Source organism: Hoplias malabaricus, chromosome 14 (assembly GCF_029633855.1).
Source record: "Hoplias malabaricus isolate fHopMal1 chromosome 14, fHopMal1.hap1, whole genome shotgun sequence".
Classification (NCBI taxonomy): Eukaryota; Metazoa; Chordata; class Actinopteri; order Characiformes; family Erythrinidae; genus Hoplias; species Hoplias malabaricus.
In genome coordinates, this window is record NC_089813.1 from 33,922,007 (window position 1) to 33,948,065 (window position 26,059).

The window sequence follows — 26,059 nt, forward strand, 5'->3', positions numbered from 1 at the left end:
AGCCAGGTCTTGACTCCAAAGTCAGCTTTTTTAGTGTGTGTGTGTGTGTGTGTGTGTGCGCGCGTGCACTTAGCCCACATCTAAAGACGTTTTGTTGCTCCTCTGACAAGAACCCCAAAAGTACTAGGACTGATTAATTGTTAACTCCACTCAACCATCAACTCAACTAGCCATGAATACCTCTAGAGTTAGAACTTCAACATGTCCCTATTGATTTGTTGACTTTAAAATTTGCAGGGGGATATCCTTTGGGCTACTTACATCTAAAATGCTCTTTACTGATAATTCAGTATTTGAATTCCATTTATGCCCCCATTTCTCTCTTATTGTATACCATTGATTCAGAGCAGCAGGTCTTTGAGTTTACTGAGCTGAACCTTTACTCGCTGCCTATCACAAAGCACTTAGGGACACACAGTGCTTATAGATAATTAAGCCAGGATTTGTATAAGATAAAGAATATGCTGAGACAGAGACTTGTCATGACTTCTGGACCTTTTGCTCATTACAGGTCTATTGGACAACTAGATCCTACTTAGAGAAATGTTGTCATCTTCCATTAAGCTACATCATGCATTTTTTTTGTATAGAAAAAAAAGTGTAGGTAATATGGCCAATACCCAAACTTAAATGTTAGTATAATAAATGCAGTGAAATGTTAAAAAAAAGTGGAGAATTTTGAAATAATTATTTCTCAAAAAGGAAACACTACAGTTGAAAGTCGAATGAAGTGACATAGGATTTGTATCTGTCTGTTTGTCTAGTTTATTTGCAAGATTGAATATGAGACTTTCAAACCATGCAGATGACAAACCATGTATCACCTACCATTAATGTAAGTGCTCTTAATTTAATGCTCTAAAAGGAAAATGTTAATGTGTCTAACAATGTGCTTAAAGAAACTGAGCCATGCTGGGAATTAACAAGTGGCAGTGCTATTGTATCTTTAACAAACACATATGTGTGTACATTTTGATATTTAATATTAAAGGCTAAGCACCAGCTATATGAAAGTGTCAAGCAAATAAATACAGTGGAATTTGAGTTCCTAACTTGTGTTTATTGATAGTCAGAAAACATGTTATTTCTTACTAATTCAAGGAATAAGGTCCCCCCCCCCGGACCAACGGTGTTCGGAAACTCTAATAGGCGTCTTGCATGTGACGTAGATGGTGGGCAACAACTCTAGAAGTCGCACTTAATTTAATGCAAAATGATGAAAAGGTGTGTTGTTTTTGGCTGCAATAATTCAATGTACAGTGGGACATTTGTGCACAAATGGCCCAAAGATCCCAAAATATCAACTTTAAAAGGGCACTTTGGAAAGGACCATCCGCTCACTCCGTTATCTGTAGCTCATTTCACTGGCGCTTTTCCAACAATATGGGCATGTAAGGAAACCAACGAAAGGTGTTCGAGCCTCTGTAACATGGAGGTAAACAGGGTAAGGACACTTACTTCGCCTGTTTTAGTTGGTGTTAGTTAACGTTAGCTTAACTTGCTAAACTTGGTGGCTCAGATTATACTCGGCTACGTAGCTGCATTACGGAGGTTTATAGTGTCGGATGAATTCGAGTTCGACTTCGATCACATTTACAAGAATAACGGTACCTCTACATTTGAGTTTAGCTTATTGCTAGGCTATTGTCATGAATAATGTTTGTTGTTTAGCTAGATACTGTCATAACAGTCGGTCATAACGGTTTTTTTTTTCCGCGGCGTTGTTCAGTTGTTGTCCACCAGTGACGTCACGGTTGCGTTCAAGAATTTCCGTAGCGAGCTCGGGTTTTTCCGTCAATTTAATAAAATTGTCAGTTTTAAAGCAAATTAAGCATGCTATTTTCATTTTAATTCATACTTATATATGTCAGTAACTAAAATAATGTGAAATACTCATGGAGGTCCATTAAGTGGTGCTTAGCCTTTAAATTGCAAATTGTTCCCTCGAAATATACTCCCCTGAACCCTATAGTAGAAGTAGTTATGAGGGCCGCTGTCCTCCGGTCCACCAGGCGGCTCTGTGGGGTGTGTGAAAATCCCTCGGTGGTAAACATTAATATTCAGTGTGTGTTCAGCGCGGCAGAGCTCTGAAATCTTCGTTTGTTTTTTGGGGGTTTTGTTTCCGTTGAATTAAAATGCATTCTTGTGAAATATAATGTGTTTATTACAGACAAGGACGAGTGTTAGACGCAGAGAGGGAAAGACGAAGCTAAGCTAACGACAGAAAACCCTCAAAGGAGCCTCAATAGCAGCCTTTTGTAATATCAACTTAATTTTACATTTAGTTACTGACTTTATCAATTACAAAGGTGTCGTCTTGGATAATTCGGGGTTATCTTACAGTCACCTCTTAGACAGCTTAGAAAAGGCATTGAAACCATGAACGTTAGCTCGAATTCATTGTTTAATGTAAATAAAGCTGTAGATCTTTCTCTCCCAGTTTTGTGACTTTGATGAAGTTAATGCAACGATGACAACACTTACAAGACAGGACCTTAATTTTGGTCAAGGTAAATGCTCTTCAACCTTCATTCATGTCTTAGATTAGATATTGTTTCGCACAAGCTATTATCTTAAATGCTACTAACTACATGCTTATAGTGCTTACTATAACATTTTTCACGAGCAAATAAACGCTTCAAGATAAATAACAATAAACATTATAGTTTTATTTGGAGCTGCACATTGTTGTGGTTTTGTCAGATATCTTGCTTTTTGATTTTTTTTACAGTGGTTGCTGATATTCTTTGTGAGTTTCTGGAAGTAGCCATTCACCTGATCCTATATGTTAGAGAAGTCTATCCATCTGGGATATTTCAGAAAAGGAAGAAATATAATGTACCTGTGCAGGTAATCTGGCAGACCCTGAGTGCACTCAGAAATGTAATTTGATATTTGAAAAATCATCTTTAAAGTGAGTGATATTAGTCTGTTTGTTTTACTTTCAGATGTCATGCCACCCAGAGCTGAACCAGTACATCCAGGATACACTCCACTGTGTTAAACCACTTATTGAGAAAGTGAGACTTAAAGCTGTTAGAAATATGACAGTGATAGAAAATGTTGATACTGTAGGGTCTCAATGTATTTATTAATGAGTATTAAATGAGTACAAAATTTTTCCTGGTGTAATATATTTATAGAGATTGAGTATCTGAATAGCGTTAATTATTAGTTAAGCAGTACTGCAATAGACAATATAATAATTGTGATTTTGCATAATAGAAAACAGTGGAAATGTGGCAGGTGTTTCTCCTGTGATTATTTAGCTCACACAATGTGGGTTTCAGGTCAAAACAAAGGGAAACTAATTAAAAGAATATAATATCTAATTCTAGTTTGCTATACAGGAATTGGAATTGACCAGAAAATACATATGTTACTGTTAGTAGTGGGACGCTTGGTATTTAGACATCAACATTTCAAAGTGTACTGTTTCAAAGCTCAAAAGGTTCATCAAACTGCAATTAGAGTGAGACTTGATGTCCAAAGCAGTTACCGTATTTTCCGCACTATAAGGCGCACCGGATTATAAGGCTCTTTTGAGATAATTTGAGTTTTTTAGGTGCGCCTTATAGTGCGGAAAATACGGTATTCATTAGTTTATTCATTTTCTTTAACCGCTTATCCAGTTCAGTAATTAATTTATACAGAGTGGGCCATTTAAATGGATACACCTTAATAAAATGAGAATTGTTGTGGCACATTAGTATATGGGAGGGGGGGAACTTTTCAAGATGGGTGGTGACCATGGTGGCCATTTTGGATCCAACTTTTGTTTTTTCAATAGGAAGAGGTTCATGTGACACATCAGACTTATTGGGAATTTCACAAGAAAAACAATGGTGTGCTTGGTTGTAACTTAACTTTATTCTTTTATGAGTTATTTACAAGTTTCTGACCACTTATAAAATGTGTTCAAAGTGCTGCGTATTGTGTTGGATTGTCAATGCAACTCTCTCCACACACTGATAGCAACCCCGCAGGAGAAATGCTAGCACAGGCTTCCAGTATCTGTTGTTTTAGGTGCTGCATGTCTCGTATTTTCACAGCATAGACAATTACCTTTAGATAACCCAAAGATAAAAGTCTATGGGGGTCAGATCGGGAGACCTTGGGGGCTATTTAACAGGCCCATGACGACCAATCCACTTTCCAGGAAACTGTTCATCTAGGAATGCACGGACCTGACACCCATAATGTGGTGGTGCACCATCTTGCTGGAAAAACTCAGGGAACATGCCAGCTTCAGTGCATAAAGAGGAAAACACATCTAATTGGTTTCCGTTGATGAAGAATGGCCCCACTATTTTCTCCTGCAGTGTTGCTATCAGTGTGTGAAGTGAGGGAGAAGAGGGTTGCATTGACAATCCAACACAATGGTCAGCACTTTAAACACATTTTATAAGTGGTCAGAAACTTGTAAATAACCCATAAAAGAATAAAGTTAAGTTACAACAAAGCACACAGTTGTTTTTCTTGTGAAATTCCCAATAAGTTTGATGTCACATGACCCTCTTTCCATTGAAAAAACAAAAGTTGGATCCAAAATAGCCGACTTCAAAATGGCCACCATGGTCACCACCCATTTTGAAAAGATCCCCCCCTCCCATATACCAATGTGCCACAACAATTCTCATTTTATTAAGGTGTATCCATTTAAATGGCTCACTCTGTATAAATTAATTAATGACAAAAAATGATGCACACACAAAATAGTTAAAGTAATTATTGCACCACAATAGACTTAAATACTTAAGTAAACAAAGTGTCCATTGTTTTCAAAACATTTGTTTCCCACACTTGGGAATAAACTTCAAAGGCTCCGCGATGCTTTGTTTGGTCATCACTATGTAGTACACACCTCGTATGCACATGTCTATGAATCAGTGTTATATGTGTGATGTAGTTAGGTCCTCTGTAGCATAAATTACATGTTGTGATTTATACAATTTAGTGAATTTGTAGTGTAATAGTCATCCATATTTTTATGCAGAATGAAGCAGAGAAAGTTATGGTTGTTATCATGGATAAAGAGCACCATCCGGTGGAGAGATTTGTGTTTGAGATCTCACAGCCTCCCTTACTTTCTATAAGGTAACTGATCAATAAGCCCTTAAAACATTTCTGCTTTCAGTCTTATCAGATTTGCTTGTGAAGTGTTTTTCCACCACAAGAAAAAGACCACTAAAACAATTCTACTTCACCACAGTCAATACAACTTAATAAATGGATATATCCTTTAAGTGTGTCCTGTGGTGGCTGTGGGACTAGCAGTAGTCATAGTTTATGTCTGTTTTTAATTTACATTTAGGTTTATGTCTGCCTTTGACTTTATTGTTTCTAATCGTTTTGCAGCTCTGAGACTCTGCTCTCACATGTGGAGCAGCTGCTGCGTGCTGTGATCCTGAAGATCAGTGTGTGTGATGCTGTTCTGGACAACAACCCTCCAGGTAAGAAGAAAAATTATGTGTGTGGTGTTCTTTAAAAGCCATCCCACTGGCTGTTATCAAGGGTGTTTCTCCAAGAATAGGTTTTAGTTTGACATTTACTTTTTTTAGATTTGACAGATACAGATTTAAAATTTTAGATTTGTCAGATTCATGCAATTATTATAGATTGTTTTAATTGTTAAAGTTGGTTTTGTATTTATTCCCTGCAATTTCATTGTAGGATGTACATTTACAGTGTTAGTTTACACCAGAGAGTCTGCCACAAGGAACATGGAGAAAGTTCAGGTAATCAAGGTAATTGCCAGTATTCAATTCCTTGGTTTTAATTAAATTATTTCACACCTCATATTACCATTGCTTACTTACAATAATAACACATTTTAGATTTCTTTAATATTTGCATGCATTCTACAATTGCAATTTTGTACATTTGTGAAAAGATTTTCTGGCCATCATTCATAATTATCTATATAAAAGTATGTGATATTGCCTTAGATGATTGAAAACTATTTTGAGACAATTGTCATTCTAAAATATAAGATTAAACCTACACAAACATTTGCAAATTGTATTTTACAGTAACAGCCATCTCTTTGATTTGTAATGTGTAAAATGTCATTGTGTGTTTGGTACTTAGTTGTGTATGTGTGATTGTGCAGGACTTTCCCTGGATTGTAGCAGATGAGCAGGAAGTCCTCATGCAAGAACCAAGACTTATCCCTTTGAAAACTATGACCTCAGACATTGTAAAGGTAACCCTGAAAACACAAAACAGAAATTATTGTTAACAGAAATCACATCTTAACATTAGGGACTTTGAGCAGCTAAGGTTACAGTGTTATGGCTACTGTGACCTGAAGAAAAACTCAGGTTGAGCTGAACATCAAACACTTCACTTCTTGCTGCTGTTGACTATGATTTTGCCACAAGCAAAATGTTCTCTTTAAATATTTATATTTATGTGAGTTGTTTTTCCAGATATAATTCACCATAAACTATAATTAAAACCGGCGCCGTGGCTAGGGCTACCCAATACTCTGGGCATGTGTACTCACTGCCTCCTAGTGTGTGTGTAAATGTGTGTTTTACTGCATGGATTGGGTTAAAATGCGGAGAACAAATTCCTCTGTGTGCAAGCACGGTGGCCAGTAAAGTGATTCTAATTCTATTATGTTTTAATATTTCCTTTTGCATGCATTATTCATAAATCAGCATTTATTAAAATTCTAATGGATCTTTGTGACATGATGAAAATGTTTTTTTTAACAGATGCAGCTTTATGTGGAAGAACGAGCACACAAAGGACAACAAAACATAGTGTGAAAGGGATGTGTTTTCTGTATGCATCTTTGAGTTTTATGAGTGTGATTAAATGTAACTGAAAAATATTATGGTTTCATGATGCCAAACGCTGATTAGTAGTCAAAGTGAGTCCATTTTCATGATTAGGGAACATTTTATGAAACAATCCATTTTAGAGCACATTGCTCCTAACAACCCACAAACTGTGAAATAAAACCCAGTCAGGTTTTAGATTTAATATATGTCTAAAATATGGGATACTGATCTTGTGCTGCATCTTACAAGGATGAATGCTGGAAATGTCTTGCCGCCCCCCAACCTCAGTTTCTTCATTCACAGTGCTGGTCCTGCTTTTAGGTACAAAACGAGGTTAATGGAGCAAAACAAACAAAATGAGCACAGGGAAATGAGTGTAAAACACAAGGAAAGAAGAGAGACAATCAAGCGAAAAATGCCTGAAAATATGTGCTTTTGCTTTTCGTGCCTTGTGCTGGTCTCTCGCATTTGTAGTAAACAGATGCCCATTGAAAGGAAATGCTTCATGCCCACTGGGTTTCACATATGTCATATTAAAATGTCATTAACTCTTACATTGATGCACCACTTGAAATGTTTTTTTTCAAACCACAATAGCCACTGCTATATATGAATTTTGAACTTTATTGATATGAAATACAGTACAGCTACTTAGATATACACCAACATTTCTTTATTGCTGTCCCTGTTCAGTATTTTAGAGGACTGTATTAGTTGGTTTTTTATTTAATTTCCTGCGAAAACAACCATTAAATAAAGGTTATTATGAGTGAAGACACATTTAATACAAGTGTACATGATTGTACAATAGTGGGCCCTTTATATGAACACAAACCCCATGCTTTAACAGCAGTACTTATGATGATGGGTTTGCATACTGGGGTCATTATCAGTATGTTGGTATGCTTTTTATAATAATATGTACACATTTTTGGAGATCATGCGAATGTATAAATGAAATGATTGAGGAAAAATGTGACCCACATCAGCTGTTCACTTATGCCTCAAAAGTGGCACAGATCTCGTGTGCATGTTTTTATAAGTGTTTCCCTTTTTGTATGCATATCTGTTTCTCACACACAAAGGCACAGATCAGCCATAACTTTGACTACCTCCTTATTTCTAGACTTACTGTTCATTCTCTCAGCTCTGTTGTCCACAGGAGGACAATTACAAACTGGAGTCAATCTGTTGCTCTGCATATGTTGGCTGGCTTTAACACTGTTCTTCAATTCTCAGAGAACCACCACAGAGTAGGTTTGGTTTTCATGGTGAATCATTCTCAGCAATGAAGCGACACTGACATAGTGGTGTATTAACGTGTGTTGTGCTAGTAGGACTGGATCAGACATGGCAGTGCTGTTGGAGTTTTTAAACCCCTCAGTGTCACCAACACAAACTGTGCAGGAGCAGATCAGCTACTACTTCTGACTTGGTTCTGAGTGGACACGGTTCAAAAACTCCAGCAGCAATGCTGTCTCTCATCCTCGTGTAACAGCACGACCCACTAACACGCCACAGTGCAACTGCGTATTTTCCACCACCCAAATCATAACAGCTCTCGCATGCTCTCAGAATCATAATGTTTATGCCCACTCCCACACAGTTTACACCCACAGGTAAACACACAACACACTCACAGTCTTTCTCTCTCACACAGTCACATTAGAACACATCACATGCACAGTCACATTACAACAACATTTACAAAGCAAATAAAAGCTTAACACAACAGCATTAAGGAGAAAACAAATACATTAAAAAAAAAAAAAACTGCACTGAAAAAACACTGCATTGAAAAAAGGCTGCATAAACTTTTGGATGCCATTTACTCAAAACTATACAGTAACATCACTTCATATTTCAGAAGTACATAGTATTTTTCCATGCTATGTACTTCTGAAATATGAGGTGATGTTACTGTATAGTTTCACTGAACTGAAATCTCATGGTTGTATAGACTACTAATTAGATATGACAATGTGTGTGTGTTGCCCTGTGAAGGACTGGCGCCCCCTCCAGGGTCTATTCCCGCCTTGTGGGATTCCAGGTTGGCTTTGGACCCACCGTGACCCTGAATTGGATAAGCGGTTACAGATAATGAATGAATGATTGTTTATTTTTAATAAATTCAATAACCAAATTAATATTAAAAGTTATAGGACCAAATTAGATCAAAACAACATAGAAAAGCACAGATATTTATTCTTTACACAATACAAGGCTTATTTTGATGAAAAATTAAGTAATTTATTTTATAATGATTAAAGTAACCATATAAATCTATTAATCTCTCACGTTATTGGACCTAATGATGTTAAACCAACACAAAACAATACAGATATTTATTCTTCACACATTACAAGGCTTGTTTTGGTGAAAAATTCTGTCATTTATTGTATAATGATTAAAATAACCATATAAATCTATTAATCTCTCACATTATTGGACTGAATGGTGTCAAACCAACACAGAACAATATTTATTCTTTACACACTACAAGACTTATTTAATTTATAATGATGTTAATAGCCAAATGAATCTACAAATCCAAAAGAGTTGAGACAATGTGCAAAATGTAAATAAAAACAAAATGCAATGATGTGCAAGACAACATTTTAAATGTTGAAACTGAGAAAGTTTATGGCTCTTTGAAAAATATTTGCCCATTTTGAATTTGATTCCAGCAACACGTTTCAAAAAGATTGGGAAAGGGGCATGTTTACCACTGTGTTACACCACACTTGCAGTGTTGCAGTCACACAGCTCCAGGGGCCTGGAGGTTGTGGGTTCACCCGCTCTGGGTGACTGTCTGTGAGGAGTTGGTGTGTTCTCCCTGTGTCTGCGCGGGTTTCCTCCAGGTGTATTGGCAATAGGCCAGTGACATTGAATTAGAAACAGATATGTTTCTGTAATTTTCTACAAACCGGATTCCAAAAAAGTTGGGACACTAAACAAATTGTGAATAAAAACTGAATGCAATGATGTGGAGATGGCAAATGTCAATATTTTATTCGTAATAGAACATAGATGACAGATCAAAAGTTTAATCTGAGTAAATGTAACATTTTAAAGGAAAAATATGTTGATTCAAAATTTCACAGTGTCAACAAATCCCAAAAAAGTTGGGACAAGTAGCAATAAGTGGCTGGAAAACACTAATTAGGTCAATTGACAACATGATTGGGTATAAAAAGCTTCTCAGAGTGTCAGTGTCTCTCTGAAGCCAAGATGGTAAGAGGATCACCAATTCCACCATTGTTGCGCAGAAAGATAGTGCAGCAATACCAGAATGGTGTTACCCAGCGTAAAATAGCAAAGACTTTTAAGTTATCATCATCAACCGTGCATAACATCATCAAAAGATTCAGAGAATCTGGAACAATTGCTGTGCGTAAGGGTCAAGGCCGTAAAACTCTACTGGATGCTCGTGATCTCCGGGCCCTTAAACGTCACTGCACCTCAAACAGGAATGCCACTGTCAAGGAAATAACAGAATGGACTCAGGAATACTTCCAGAAAGCATTGTCAGTGAACACAACCCACCATGCCATCCGCCATTGCCAGCTGAAACTCTACAGTGCAAAGAGGAAGCCATTTCTAAGCAAGCTCCACAAGCTCAGACGTTTGCACTGGGCCAAGGGTCTTTTAAAATGGAGTGTGGCAAAATGGAAGACTGTTCTGTGGTCAGATGAGTCATGATTTGAAGTTCTTTATGGAACACTGTGACGCCATGTCATCCGGACCAGAGAGGACAAGGATAACCCAAGTTGTTATCAACGCTCCGTTCAGAAGCCTGCATCACTGATGGTATGGGGTTGCATGAGTGCTTGTGGCATGGGCAGCTTGCATGTCTGGAAAGGCACCATTAATGCAGAGAACTATGTTCAGGTTCTAGAACAACATATGCTCCCATCTAGACGTCATCTCTTTCAGGGAAGACCCTGCATTTTTCAACAAGATAATGCCAGACCACATTCTGCAGCAATCACAACATCATGAGAAGGATCTGGGTACTGAAATGGCAAACCTGCAGTCCAGATCTTTCACCTATAGAGAACATTTGGCGCATCATAAAAAGGAAGGTGCGACAAAGAAGGCCCAAGATGACTGAACAGTTAGAGACCTGTATTAGACACGAATGGGAGAGCATTCCTATTTCTAAACTTGAGAAACTGGTCTCCTCTGTCCCCAGACATCTGTTGAGTGTTGTAAGAAGAAGGGGGGATGCCACACAGTGGTAAAAAATGGCCTTGTCCCAACTTTTTTGGGATTTGTTGACGCCATGAAATTTTGAAACAACATATTTTACCCTTAAAATGATACATTCTCTCAGTTTAAACTTTTGATCTGTGATTTGTGTTCTATTCTGAATAAAATATTAGATGTTGGCACCTCGGGCGGAACGGTGGCGCAGCAGGTAGTGTCGCAGTCACACAGCTCCTGGAGGTTGTGGGTTCGATTCCCGCTCCGGGTGACTGTCTGTGAGGAGTTGGTGTGTTCTCCCCGTGTCCGCGTGGGTTTCCTCCGGGTGCTCCGGTTTCCTCCCACAGTCCAAAAACACACGTTGCAGGTGGATTGGCGACTCGAAAGTGTCCGTAGGTGTGAGTGAATGTGTGTGTGTCTGTGTTGCCCTGTGAAGGACTGGCGTCCCCTCCAGGGTGTATTCCTGCCTTGCGCCCAATGATTCCAGGTAGGCTCTGGACCCCCCGCGACCCTAAATTGGATAAGCGGTTACAGATAATGGATGGATGTTGGCACCTCCACATCATTGCATTCAGTTTTTATTCACAATTTGTTTAATGTCCCAACTTTTTTGGAATCCGATTTGTAGGTTGTTTTGATATAATTTGGTCCCATAACTTTTAATATTTATTTGGTTATTGAATAGGGGCGGCACGGTGGCGCAACAGGTAGTGTCACACAGCTCCAGGGACCTGGAGGTTGTGGGTTCGATTCCAGCTCCGGGTGACTGTCTGTGAGGAGTTGGTGTGTTCTCCCCGTGTCTGCGTGTGTTTCCTCTGGGTGCTCTGGTTTCCTCCCACAGTCCAAAAAACACATATTGCAGGTGGATTGGTGACTCAAAAGTGTCTGTGTTGCCCTGTGAAGGACTGGCGCCTCTCCAGGGTGTATTCCCGCCTTGCGCCCAATGATTCCAGGTAGGCTCTGGACCCACCGCGACCCTGAATTGGATAAGTGGTTACAGAGAATGAATGGTTATTGAATTCATTAAAAATAAACAAATAAATAACAATAATAATAACAAATTTTCACCAAAATTAGCCTTAGTATGTAAGGAATAAAACCGTGTACCTTTGCAAGTTGATGTGACATCTTTAGGTACAAAAAGGAAAGATATTTGGATATTAACATTAAACACTATACATTTATTCTAGGAATTGTGCGACGGTCCCTAACGCTGGAGTTGGGCGCAGGGATAAAAACAGCGATAGTCGGCTGCGTTTCTGGCTTAATCTCAGCAAGTACAGTTTAGTAAATAAAGGTTATGGATGTCATTTTTTTTTGTTTCATTTGTTACATTAGGAATCTGCAACTGTACCGATGAATGTACGTTTGGTAACTGGCGAAATAAAACTGCGGTTAAGCCAGCCGCCGTTTGAGAAAACACGGTTAAACTAGCCGCACCTCAAATTTTAGTGCGCGTATACTAGTGACAAACCGGTAATACTCAATGAGCCTGAAGACGAGCTTATGCCCTTCATTTTAAAGCAAAAGTAACGGCATTTAAGAGGTTTACATATTGGTAATTTCTAGTGAGCAGTCCATACAATCAACAGATATCAGTTCAGGGTTTACTACACTATCTATCTATGACGTATGAGATGATTTTACTGTATAGTTTTTATGTAAATGACATTCAAAATCCCTATAATTGTCCATTGTTTTTTAACATGAGTCAAGTTCACTGCTTTATAATATGGTAATTTCTAATAAGTAGTCCACACAACCAACATATATCAGTTCAGAGTGTACCACACTATGTACCTATGAAATATGAAGTGATTTTACTGTATAGTTTTTATGTAAATGACATTCAAACTTCCCATAATTGTCTATTTTTTTACCTGAGTCAGGTTCACTGCTTTATAATATGGTTCTTTCTAATAAGTAGTCCATACAACCAACAGATATCAGTCATGTGTGTACCACACTATGTACCTATAAAATATGAAGTGATTTTACTGTATAGTTTTTGAGTAAATGATATTCAAAATCCCTATAATTGTCCATTGTTTTTTAACATGAGTCACGTTCACTGCTTTATAATATGGTCATTTCTAATAAGTAGTCCATACAATCAACAGATATCAGTTCAGTGTGTACCACACTATGTACCTATAAAATATGAAGTGATTTTACTGTATAATTTTTGAGTAAATGATATTAAAAATCCCCATAATTTCCCATTGTTTGTAATGATGACTCAAGTTTGATGTTTTATAAAATGGTAATTTTGAATAAGTAGTCCACACAACCAACAGATATCAGTTCTGTGTTTAGTATACTATGTGTCTATGAAATATGAAGTGATTTTACTGTATAGTTTTTGAGTAAATGACATTCAAAATCACAATAATTGTCCAATATTTTTGAACATGAGTCAAGTTCACTGCTTTATAATATGGTCATTTCTAATAAGTAGTCCACTCAACCAACATATATCAGTTCAGTGTGTACCACACTATGTACCTAAAAAATATGAAGTGACTTTACTGTATACTTTTTGAGTAAATGACATTCAAAATCACAATAATTCTCCATTGTTTTTAATGACTCAAGTTTACTGCTTTATAAAATGATCATTTCTAAGAAGTAGTCCACACAAACAACATATATCAGTTCAGGGTGTACCACACTATGTACCTATAAAATATGAAGTGATTTTACTGTATAGTTTTTGAGTAAATGATATTCAAAATCACAATAATTCTCCATTGTTTTTAATGACGACTCAAGTTTACTGCTTTATAATATGGTCATTTCTAATAAGTAGTCCATAAAACCAACAGATATCAGTTCTGTGTCTGCCATACTATGTACCTATGAAATATGAAGTGATTTAATGTATAGTTTTTGAGTGAATGACATTCAAAATCACAATAATTCTCCATTGTTTTTAATGATGATATAAAGCAGTGGACTTGACTCATGTTAAAAAACAATGGACAATTATGGGGAATTTGAATGTCATTTACATAAAAACTATACAGTAAAATCACTTCATATTTCATAGATACATAGTATAGTAAATCCTGAACTGATATTTGTTGGTTGTATGGACTGCTTCTTAGAAATGACCATATTATAAAGCATTGAACTTGACTCATGTTCAAAAACAATGGACAATTATGGGAATTTGAAAGTCATTTACTCAAAAACTATACAGTAAAATCACTTCACAATTTATAGGTACATAGTGTGGTACATACTGAACTGATATATGTTGGTTTTATGGACTACCTATTAGAAATGACCATATTATAAAGCATTGAACTTGACTCATGTTCAAAAACAATGGACAATTATGGGGAATTTGAATGTCATTTACATAAAAACTATACAGTAAAATCACTTCATATTTCATAGATACATAGTATAGTAAATCCTGAACTGATATTTGTTGGTTGTATGGACTGCTTCTTAGAAATGACCATATTATAAAGCATTGAACTTGACTCATGTTCAAAAACAATGGACAATTATGGGAATTTGAAAGTCATTCACTCAAAAACTATACAGTAAAATCACTTCACAATTTATAGGTACATAGTGTGGTACATACTGAACTGATATATGTTGGTTTTATGGACTACCTATTAGAAATGACCATATTATAAAGCATTGAACTTGACTCATGTTCAAAAACAATGGACAATTATGGGAATTTTGAATGTCATTTACAGAAAAAACTATACAGTAAAATCACTTCATATTTCATAGGTACATAGTGTGGTACACACTGAACTGATATCTGTTGGTTGTATGGACTACTTATTAGAAATGACCATGTTATAAAGCAGTACACTTGAGTCATCAATAAAAACAATGGAAAATTATGGGGATTTTGAATGTCATCTGCTCATAAACTATACAGTAAAATCACTTCATATTTTATAGGTCCATAGTCTGGCAGACACAGAACTGATATCTGTTGGTTTTATGGACTACTTATTAGAAATGACCATATTATAAAGCAGTAAACTTGAGTCATCATTAAAAACAATGAAAAATTATGGGGATTATGGGGATTTTGAATATCATTTACTCAAGAAATATACTGTAAAATCACTTCATATTTCATAGGTATATAGTATGGTAAACACTGAACTGATATCTGTTGGTTTTAAGGACTACTTATTAGAAATGACCATATTATAAAGCAGTGAACTTGACACATGTTCAAAACAATGGACAATTATAGGGATTTTGAATGTCATTTACATAAAAACTATACAGTAAAATCACTTCATATTTCATAGGTACATAGTGTGGTACACACTGAACTGATATCTGTTGGTTGTATGGACTACTTATTAGAAATGACCATATAAAGTAGTACACGAATCATCATTAAAAACAATGGAAAATTATGGGGATTTTGAATGTCATCTGCTCAAAAACTATACAGTAAAATCACTTCATATTTCATAGGTACATAGTATGGCAGACACAGAACTGATATCTGTTGGTTGTGTGGACTACTTATTCAAAATAACCATTTTATAAAGCAGTAAACTTGAGTTAACATTAAAAACAATGGACAATTATAGGGATATTTGAATGTCATTTACTCAAAAACTATACAGTAAAATCACTTCATATTTTATAGGTACATAGTGTGGTACACACTGAACTGATATCTGTTGGTTGTATGGACTACTTATTAGAAATGACCATATAAAGTAGTATACGAGTCATCATTAAAAACAATGGAAAACTATGGGGATTTTGAATGTCATATGCTCAAAAACTATACAGTAAAATCACTTCATATTTTATAGGTACATAGTATGGCAGACACAGAACTGATATCTGTTGGTTGTGTGGACTACTTATTCAAAATAACCATTTTATAAAGCTGTAAACGAGTTAACATTAAAAACAATGGACAATTATAGGGATTTTGAATGTCATTTACATAAAAACTATACAGTAAAATCACTTCATACTTCATAGATACATAGTGTAGTAAACCCTGAACTGATATCTGTTGATTGTATGGACTACTTATTAGAAATGACCATATTATAAAGCAGTGAACTTGACTCATGTTAAAAAACAATGGACAATTATAGGGATTTTGAATATCATTTACATAAAAACTATACAGTAAAATCACTTCATACTTCATAGATACATAGTGTAGTAAACCCTGAACTGATATCTGTTGATTGTATGGACTACTTATTAGAAATGACCATATTATAAAGCAGTGAACTTGACTCATGTTAAAAAACAATGGACAATTATAGGGATTTTGAATGTCATTTACATACAAACTATACAGTAAAATCACTTTATATGTCATAGGTACATAGTATGGCAAACACTGAATTGATATATATTGGTTGTGTGGACTACTTATTCAAAATAACTATTTTATAAAGCAGTAAACTTGAGTTAACATTAAAAACAATGGACAATTATAGGGATTTTGAATGTCATTTACATAAAAACTATACAGTAAAATCACTTCATACTTCATAGATACATAGTGTAGTAAACCCTGAACTGATATCTGTTGATTGTTTGGACTACTTACTAGGAATGACCAATATATAAACCGGTTAAATGCTGTTACTTTCTTTAAAATGAAGGGCATAATCTCAGGTCTTCACGCGCATTAAGTATTACCGGTATGTCAGTAGTATACGCGCACTAAAATCTGACGTGCGGCTAGTTTAACCGTGTTTTTTCAAACGGCGGCTGGCTTAACCGCAGTGAAATACAAGGGGAATAACGAATGTCGAATATGAAACCAACTTTACCGCAGCATGCGCATGCCGGTGTTGTGCCGGTGTTGTGCCCGATTCAGTTCCCCGTCCATTTAATGTTTCTTGAGTCTGCGAGAACGCGCATTCAAGAAATCACCCTGATTTTTTATCCTGTCTAAAAGTGTTCCCCCTACAGAAATCTGTGTTTTTATATTCACTTACATTAATCCCTGTGCTTTATTAATTAATAATGACTAAATGTCTCACACACATCAGTACTAGATCACAAAAGATTACTTTAAGGTGTTTATGACAGGGGAACAGATCTGGACAGATCTTTTTTATCCTGTCTAAAAGTGTTCCCCCTACAGAAATCTGTGTTTTTATATTCACTTACATGAATAACAGTGTATTATTAATTAATAATGACTAAATGTCTAACTCACATCAGTACTAGATCACAAAAGATTACTTTAAGGTGTTTATGACAGGGGAACAGATCTGGACAGATCTTTTTTATCCTGTCTAAAAGTGTTCCCCCTACAGAAATCTGTGTTTTTATATTTCCTTACATTAATCCCTGTGCTTTATTAATTAATAATGACTAAATGTCTCACACACATCAGTACTAGATCACAAAAGATTACTTTAAGGTGTTTATGACAGGGGAACAGATCTGGACAGATCTTTTTTATCCTGTCTAAAAGTGTTCCCCCTACAGAAATCTGTGTTTTTATATTTCCTTACATTAATCCCTGTGCTTTATTAATTAATAATGACTAAATGTCTCACACACATCAGTACTAGATCACAAAAGATTACTTTAGAGTGATTATGACAGGGGAACAGATCTGGACAGACTATTTCACCTGACTAAAATCCAGCCTCCTTTTTGTTTGTTTGTTTTATTTTATTTTAATGATAATAATCCCTGAGTAAATGCCTATTACACAGTCGTGCATAAATGTTTCATTCACTCAATTAACATTTTAAAAATATTAAAATCGTATTTCACTGTCTCCATAAAATGCCTTTATTGTACTTAATAAAACACACAAATCATTCCGTTAGCTTTTTTAATTATATTAGTCAACATATTAAGAAACGTCTGCATAAATCTTCTTTTTTTTCCAAAGCGGATTGTGTTATCCGTTATTTAGTACTTTTTGTTGTGTTTCGGCTTCCGTAGATGTAGCACTCGGTCGCCTGCAGGGTGATTTCTTGAATGCGCGTTCTCGCAGACTCAAGAAACTTGAACTGGAAGATGAACTGAATCGGCCACAACACCGGAAACACATTTCGAAAGGTGAGTGAGTTTAGGGGAGTTATTTTAATTCATTTATTTATTTTTATGTATTTGGGGGTTTCCATCCAAAACGTTCGCATGTGTTTTGGGTAATAAAGAAATATCGGCAGAAAAAAGGCGAAATGCGTTGTCCCGCCACTTGTCAATAAACTTCAGAAGTAGGCCTCTATGATCAGGGATGGCATTTTACTTACTTACATGTTGTTTTCATACTTACATGGGGACCTACTGTACAATGAAAACAGCCTAATATGTAACCGGCTAAGTCATTCTTTATAATTTACTGAGTCAGATCCATTTAATGTTTTCAAAACGAAAACCAGGAAATATTATAGAATTTCCTGAAATTTTCCATTGCAATGAAAATGAAAAATCTGCTTTAAATCGGTTGGAAAAAAATCTCTCAATTACTCTTTTTTTTGTGCCATTATCAACTGTTTCTTAGGTCGGTAAAGTTAGGTTTATATAGGATATTCAGGTTTCGCCCCTTCTTTTGTTCACAAACAATTGTTCTAAAATCTCTGAAACTTAATTTTCTTAATCGTGGAGGATCAGAGAACAAACTACAGCCATTATATTTTGCCAAAATATCACATCTTTTAATTCCGCGGAGTACATGTACTGCAAAGAGCCAGAATGGTTGCAACGGGCGCACAAGACGCTAAGGGACAAAACGTATGCACATAAATGATTATAAAGACTCAAAACGTAACGTTAAAAACTCCGTAAAACGGAGTTAAAAGACAATAGCCAACCCCAACAACCTCCTTTTTTTTTATTTATACATTTAATTTTTTTTTTTGTTTTAAGCAATATCCATCCATTATCTGTAACCGCTTATCCAATTTAGGGTCGCGGGGGGTCCAGAGCCTACCTGGAATCATTGGGCGCAAGGCGGGAATACACCCTGGAGGGGACGCCAGTCCTTCACAGGGCAACACAGACACACACACATTCACTCACACACTCATACCTACGGACACTTTCGAGTCGCCAATCCACCTGCAACGTGTGTTTTTTTTGGACTGTGGGAGGAAACCGGAGCACCCGGAGGAAACCCACGCGGACACGGGGAGAACACACCAACTCCTCACAGACAGTCACCCGGAGCGGGAATCGAACCCACAACCTCCAGGCCCCTGGAGCTGTGTGACTGCGACACTACCTGCTGCGCCACCGTGCCGCCGTTTTAAGCAATATAGACATGGTAAACATATACTCCGGTAAAGTTGGTTTCATATTCGCATATTCAGATTTCTTTCTTCAATAGCTCTCAAACGGTGCATGCAAATGACTTAATACTTGCAAAGTATTGTTTTTGGGATCCAAGACAAGCAACTACAACTCAGTTTATGTCAGAAATGTTTGCCAGTTAAAAAACACGAAATATATTGTTTTCTACGGGCTGCCGTCATCTCCGCGAGAGCTAAGGGACCGTTTACAAACTACACTACACAGTAAAAACGAAGGTGACGAACCTCACGCATGATGTATACTACATCTCTTACCTTGATACATTTAACCATTACTGGCCCGTGGTGATACATTTTTCATTACAAATTTCAATAGCTTTTGAACCTTTGATGATATTGTTTCTAAACAAGTTGTATTTGATCAAGTGCAACCCACATGACATACTACACCTGTTATTTTGTCAAATTTAACCATTACTGGCCCGTGGTGATGGGTTTTTTGAAAATAAATTTCAATAGCTTTTGAACCTTTTATGATATTGTTTCTAAACAAATTGTATTTGATGAAGTGCCACCCACATGACATACTACACCTGTTATTTTGTCAAATTTAAATATTACTGGCCCGTCGTGATACATTTTTCATTATAAATTTCAATAGCTTTTGAACCTTTGATGATATTGTTTCAAAACAAGTTGTATTTGATCAAGTGCCACCCACATGACATACTACACCTCTAAACAGAGACTACCTTATGTAATGCATAACATGAGATGTGTTGCTACTTGTCTTGGACAATGTCCTAGATCCACAATGGCCCTTTACAGACAAACAGTCTCTGTTTCTGGGAATGTCTGCTCCAGCTTTCTTTAAATGTATCCTGTGGATACATCAACCTTTTGCATACACCTACTGTATGTACACCTCTGGCAAAAGTTATGTCTCTCATGAGTCAGACTACTTAATTTTTACATTGAAAGTAATTTTTTGGATTATAACTATTGATGTTGTTTTGTGTGTATATACTTACATTCTGCAAAATATTGACAATTGGTCAATAAAAATATTTTAAAACCTGTTAAAAAAGCTGCTCAAATTATTGCCTACCCCACCATTACTTCATTCAAACAGCTACATGTTCTTTCTGAGCAATTTCATTAAACATTCAAAAGCTATTGAAATTTATTCTCAAAAATGCATCATCATGGGCCATTAATTGTTAAATTGACCAAAATAAGAGGTGTAGTATGTCATGTGGGTGGCACTTTATCAAATACAATTTGTTTTGAAACAGTATCATCAAAGGTTCAAAAGCTATTGAAATTTGTAATGAAAAATGTATCACCACGGGCCAGTTATGGTTAAATTAACCAAAATAAGAGATGTAGTATGTCATGTGGGTGGCACTTTATCAAATACAACTTGTTTAGAAACAATATCATCAAAGGTTCAAAAGCTATTGAAATTTGTAATGAAAAATGTATCACCACGGGTCAGTAATGGTTAAATGTATCAAGGTAAGAGCTGTAGTATACATCATGTGTGAGGTTCGTCACCTTCGTTTTTACTGTGTAGTGTAGTTTGTAAACGGTCCCTTAGCTCTCGCGAGATGGCGGCAGCCCATAGAAAACAATATATTTCGTGTTTTTTAACTGGCAAACATTTCTGACATAAACTGAGTTGTAGTTGCTTGTCTTGGATCCCAAAAACAATACTTTGCAAGTATTAAGTCATTTGCATGCACCGTTTGAGAGCTATTGAAGAAAGAAATCTGAATATGCGAATATGAAACCAACTTTACCGGAGTTAAACATATACATGTAAAAATCTAAAATCAGTTGTAGTAAATCTAACTTTACCGACCTCTGTTTATTTCCTGTGAAATTGGAGATATGTTGATTTGTGAAGAGTGACAATATGCATATTGTCTTTTTTTTTCCAGTGAGGTTTTGAAATCTGTCCTTTTCTCCAAGTGGGTGACTGTCATGCAATGTGATCCCATATTCATCATATGGTTAGCTTTATTTAAACTCACATTCATACTGCTGTGTAGAGCATGTGGTAGTGCTGAGTATAAGATAAATGAAGAATGCTGCCCAATGTGTTCTGCAGGTAAGAAAATACATTTTAATTTGATCCATATCTAAGTAAATTACAGTAATATTTTGTACATTTTACACTTATTTGCATATATTGAAATTTGTAATTTACAGTACCTGGACTTTGTATTGTTTGTGAGACATCACATGAGTGAATATTTCACGTTTATATTATTAAGTATAGTGCAGACTGTGACTTCTAATAAGTAGATAAATGTATGTGACCTAAGTTAGAGTGCATTGTTTTTCAGGACATCGTGTGTATAGACACTGCTCAGGGGATTTCAGCACAACGTGTGTGCCGTGTGTTAAATCGACTTACACTGCTGTCCCAAACGGTCTGACAATGTGTTTACCCTGTAGCTTCTGTGATGAAGGTAAACACAAACGTGCACCTTTAGCTGTGGAGGAGCCTAAATCAGTACTGAAGTAGAAGTGAAATTAAATTTTAAAAACCAACCGAGAAGTAAAGAACATCAGCTCAATTATTAATGTACTGAGTAACTTATAGAAGAACTACAGTGGTAACATTCAGCTTCTCTCAGCATAGAAACTAAAGTATGAACAGCACTATTCTAAACTCTTTTTGGATACACAAAAAAAACATATACTCCGGTAAAGTTGGTTTCATATTCGCATATTCAGATTTCTTTCTTCAATAGCTCTCAAACGGTGCATGCAAATGACTTAATACTTGCAAAGTATTGTTTTTGGGATCCAAGACAAGCAACTACAACTCAGTTTATGTCAGAAATGTTTGCCAGTTAAAAAACACGAAATACATTGTTTTCTACGGGCTGCCGTCATCTCCGCGAGAGCTAAGGGACCGTTTACAAACTACACTACACAGTAAAAACGAAAGTGATGAACCTCACACATGATGTATACTACATCTCTTACCTTGATACATTTAACCATTACTGGCCCGTGGTGATACATTTTTCATTACAAATTTCAATAGCTTTTGAACCTTTGATGATATTGTTTCTAAACAAGTTGTATTTGATCAAGTGCAACCCACATGACATACTACACCTGTTATTTTGTCAAATTTAACCATTACTGGCCCGCGGTGATGGGTTTTTGTAAATAAATTTCAATAGCTTTTGAACCTTTTATGATATTGTTTCTAAACAAATTGTATTTGATAAAGTGCCACCCACATGATATACTACACCTGTTATTTTGTCAAATTTAAATATTACTGGCCCGTCGTGATACATTTTTCATTATAAATTTCAATAGCTTTTGAAATCCAAAAGCTCGGATTCTCCTGGTCAAATAACATAGTTGTTTATTGTTTAAGTGAGAATAATATATATATTAAATAAGTTACATATTGAATTAACACTAAGTTAAACTAAGTTACATATATTCACTAATATACTGCAATATTATCATTTGAAATGGGTGTTTTTTCTTTCCTCCAGGCAGCCGGTTACGTATAAAACAAAAATGCCATTCAGCTGCAGATGCAATTTGTGAACCTCTGCCTGGACATTACTGTATGGAACCAGATGGTCAGAACTGCAGAAAAGCAATGAAACATTCCACCTGCCTTCCTGGACAATACATCAATCAAACAGGTGACTATATACCAGTCCTGCCAAATCTCTCAGGGCTGGCAATAGTTGCGATGAAGGCTTTTTCAGTGGATAAATTAACTTAGAATGTAACTTGACGCTGTCATCTAACGTTCAAGAGTTTTATTTCTGTGGTCACCTCATGTATAACTCCAATTCCAATGAAGTTGGGACGTTGTGTAAAACATATATAAAAACAGATTATGATGATTTGTAAACCCTTTTCAACCTATATTCAGTTGAATACACTACAAAGACAAGACATTTAATGTTCAAATGGAAAAAAATTATTGTTTTATTGATTTTTTTTTTTTGCAAATATTCACTCATTTTGAATTTGAGGCCTGCAACAAATTCCATAAGATTTGGGACAGGGGAAAGACTGGGAAAGTTGAGGAATGCTCAAAAACCTCCTGTTTGAAACATTCCACAGGTGAACAGGTTAATTGGAAACAGGTAAGTGTCATGATTGGGTATAAAGGGAGCATTCCGAAGGGCACAGTTGTTCACAAGCAAGGACAGGGTGAGGTTTACCACTTTGCAAAAGAAACAAAGTTTATCCTTTTGAACATTAAATATCTTGTCTTTGTAGTCTATTCAATTAAATATAGGTTGATATAGGTTAATAATATAGGTTTGCCCCTCACAAATCATCGTATTCTGTTTTAATTTGTTTTACACAACGTCCCAACTTTATTGGAATTGGGTTGTAGAAATACCACCAGTAACCACTATATTCACAAGGCTTTCTTTTTATCTACAAACTGTACGGGATATCTGGAGAGCTTTATCCAGGAGTTCATTATAAAGGTCTACTTTAAAGTTTCTTTGCCTCTAAATCAACAATCAACTGTAGTCATAAACAAATAAACTGTCATTGAGTCACCCTCACAGATGTTTTTAAGAGACACCAGCTTTATCACTACTCATAAAATTCTTTACATTTTTCACTCTTCAGTCTTCAGATATTTATTTTAGGTGCAGGAGTTCCAGAATAAAGAGTATTGTGAAGATTACGGAAGTCGTACTGACCAGATCACTAGCTGCTTCTCTCTCTACATGGCTCTGGCTGCTCTGGGTATCTATACAGGGTTGTGCCCAAAATTAATCAGCTTCAAAAAAGATCCTTAACCTGAGAGATTATGAGAGGAGTCAATTTTTCACCCTCTTGAAATTTCTCCCAAAAAAGTGTGGGACACATTAAAACACATTAATGTGTCCAGAGTAAAAGTGCCTGCACATTTATATGCAATTTCTAATCCCTCAATTGGCCCAATATATAAAAGTAGAAAAATGTGTCACCCTTCTGCCAATACATGATGCTACATATATCCTGCTTAAAATGTCAGCGCCCCTAGATTAAAACATCTGTGTAACAACAGTGTAGCATTGTGTTGCAAATGATCTGTCCAGGTCTGAACGTGTTTCTTTGCATGTGTCTTTATGTCTCTACAGGCACAGCTTTTACAGACACTGTATGCAACGACTGTGCAAAAGGAACATACTCAAATGGCTCTTTCACATTCTGCAGAATGCACACTAAGTGAGTATGGATTGAATGTTATATGTTCAAATGTGTGTATTATTCAAGTGCTGAAATCAGGTAGGGCGGCATGGTGGCGCAGCAGGTAGTGTTGCAGTCACACAGCTCCAGGGACCTAGAGGTTGTGGGTTCGATTCCCGCTCCGGGTGACTGTCTGTGAGGAGTTTGGTGTGTTCTCCCTGTGTCCGCGTGGGTTTCCTCCGGGTGCTCCGGTTTCCTCCCACAGTCCAAAAACAGGTAGGTGAATTGGTGACTCAAAAAGTGTGTGTGTGTTGCCCTGTGAAGGACTGGCGCCCCCTCCAGGGTGTATTCCTGCCTTGCCCAATGATTCCAGGTAGGCTCTGGACCCACCGCGACCTTGAACTGGATAAGCGCTTACAGATAATGAATGAATGAAATCAGGTACTTGAAGCTGCACTCTTTTGTGGATGCTGATGCAGTATAATCTCTGTAGAAAGGCATGAAATGGAAGGAAATGCATACAAGGAAATACAAATCTTGTACTTTTGAAATGTATTGTATCATCTGCATGTGGGCTTGTTATTGTGTGTCTATTGTGTGTCTAAACAAACTTTGTATTCTTCCTGCTCTTTACAGATGTGAATCTATGGGAAAAGTAACAGTGGCACTGGGAACAAATTCAGAGGACTCTGAATGTAGAGAAAGACATGTTAAAATATTTACCATAATCTCCTTCTCTTTATTTGTGTTATTATTGTTAGGATTGACATTACGCATTTTTTATGTAAAAAAAAACAAACAAAAACAAACGAATGGACTGTGAGTAACTGTGAATATACTGTATCAGTGAATATATTGTAAATGTAAGTACTGTAAATAAATGAGAAACATACGTTTCTTCTTTGTAATTGCAGTGCAACAACCTATGCTTTAAATACTAAGTGGAATGCATTTTTTGCACATTGAAGCTGGACATCATTCTTACAGACTTAAAATAGTAAGCTGCAGTGACTCAGCAGTTTGTCTTGGTTTGCTAGTCTATTTGTCCTCGAACCTATATCTGCACAAGTTAAAACAGCGATATAGCAGACTTCACAATGAGGACTAAATCATGATGGAGCTGGAGGGTTATTTAATGAGTATTTGGATGTAAAAAAGGAATGTTTTACTGACTGCTGCTGCTGTAAAAATGGTCTTAGAATGCTGTAATATGCCTCCAGGTTTAGGGTTATGTTGAGTACAAAAGTTGCAAACAAAATACTTCAGGTGCAAACAATGGAACACAAACTCTCTGTGAATAGACTATATTTACATCACTGCTGTATGTGGGGATACAGTCATGTGAAAAATAGGACACACCATGAAAGCCTTTGTCTTTTTAAACATATTTAAACAAATGTACATTTGACTTTCATTTGAACAGCACAAAGAAATGGAGCTTATACAAATAAAACTGGAGAAATTACTTAGGTTGTACAATGTAATTGTCTTTGGCAGAGAGGATTTGGCAAATTTTTCATGAGTGCAACCCACACACTCAGCTCCACTGCTCATCCCACAAATGCATGTTCCTTACAAATGTGGCACCATTGAAAAGGGAAATTAACATGTTTTTCAACGGTATAA

General features: G+C 36.3%; 2 protein-coding genes across 4 annotated transcripts; both read left to right on the forward strand.

Annotated features, from left to right (window-relative positions):
- The first annotated feature begins 2,002 nt into the window (after positions 1-2,002).
- mad2l2 (mitotic arrest deficient 2 like 2) lies at positions 2,003-7,538 on the forward strand. Of its 2 annotated transcripts, XM_066644265.1 has the most exons (10): positions 2,003-2,046; positions 2,171-2,258; positions 2,441-2,510; positions 2,732-2,850; positions 2,949-3,020; positions 4,997-5,097; positions 5,359-5,453; positions 5,674-5,747; positions 6,113-6,205; positions 6,723-7,532. In XM_066644265.1, the coding sequence occupies exons 3-10, from the start codon at positions 2,471-2,473 to the stop codon at positions 6,774-6,776; spliced, it is 648 nt and encodes a 215-aa protein (XP_066500362.1). In that variant the 5' UTR covers positions 2,003-2,046; positions 2,171-2,258; positions 2,441-2,470; the 3' UTR covers positions 6,777-7,532. The 2 variants fall into 2 exon arrangements, with proteins under 2 accessions (XP_066500362.1, XP_066500361.1); XM_066644264.1 differs by lacking the exons at positions 2,003-2,046; positions 2,171-2,258 and having other exon boundaries at positions 5,674-5,738; positions 6,723-7,538.
- A 10,424-nt stretch (positions 7,539-17,962) lies between these two features.
- On the forward strand, positions 17,963-25,854 carry LOC136666329 (tumor necrosis factor receptor superfamily member 14-like). 2 transcript variants are annotated; one of them, XM_066644437.1, is made up of 6 exons: positions 17,963-18,053; positions 21,190-21,359; positions 21,598-21,723; positions 22,777-22,932; positions 24,385-24,472; positions 25,070-25,854. In XM_066644437.1, exons 2-6 carry the CDS (start codon positions 21,233-21,235, stop codon positions 25,254-25,256), a joined length of 684 nt encoding a protein of 227 aa, XP_066500534.1. In that variant the 5' UTR covers positions 17,963-18,053; positions 21,190-21,232; the 3' UTR covers positions 25,257-25,854. The 2 variants fall into 2 exon arrangements, with proteins under 2 accessions (XP_066500534.1, XP_066500535.1); XM_066644438.1 differs by having other exon boundaries at positions 18,022-18,053; positions 21,194-21,359.
- Positions 25,855-26,059: the final 205 nt, after the last annotated feature.

Bases quoted from the DNA above. Each gene is read 5' to 3' on its own strand.
- LOC136666329 (XM_066644437.1), top strand. From the start codon at position 21,233: ATGCAATGTGATCCCATATTCATCATATGGTTAGCTTTATTTAAACTC. The intron at 21,360-21,597 runs GTAAGAAAATAC...ATTGTTTTTCAG, and splicing joins CTGCCCAATGTGTTCTGCAG to GACATCGTGTGTATAGACAC. The intron at 21,724-22,776 runs GTAAACACAAAC...TCTTTCCTCCAG, and splicing joins CTGTAGCTTCTGTGATGAAG to GCAGCCGGTTACGTATAAAA.
- mad2l2 (XM_066644265.1), top strand. From the start codon at position 2,471: ATGACAACACTTACAAGACAGGACCTTAATTTTGGTCAAG. The intron at 2,511-2,731 runs GTAAATGCTCTT...TTTTTTTTACAG, and splicing joins GGACCTTAATTTTGGTCAAG to TGGTTGCTGATATTCTTTGT. The intron at 6,206-6,722 runs GTAACCCTGAAA...TTTTTTTAACAG, and splicing joins TGACCTCAGACATTGTAAAG to ATGCAGCTTTATGTGGAAGA.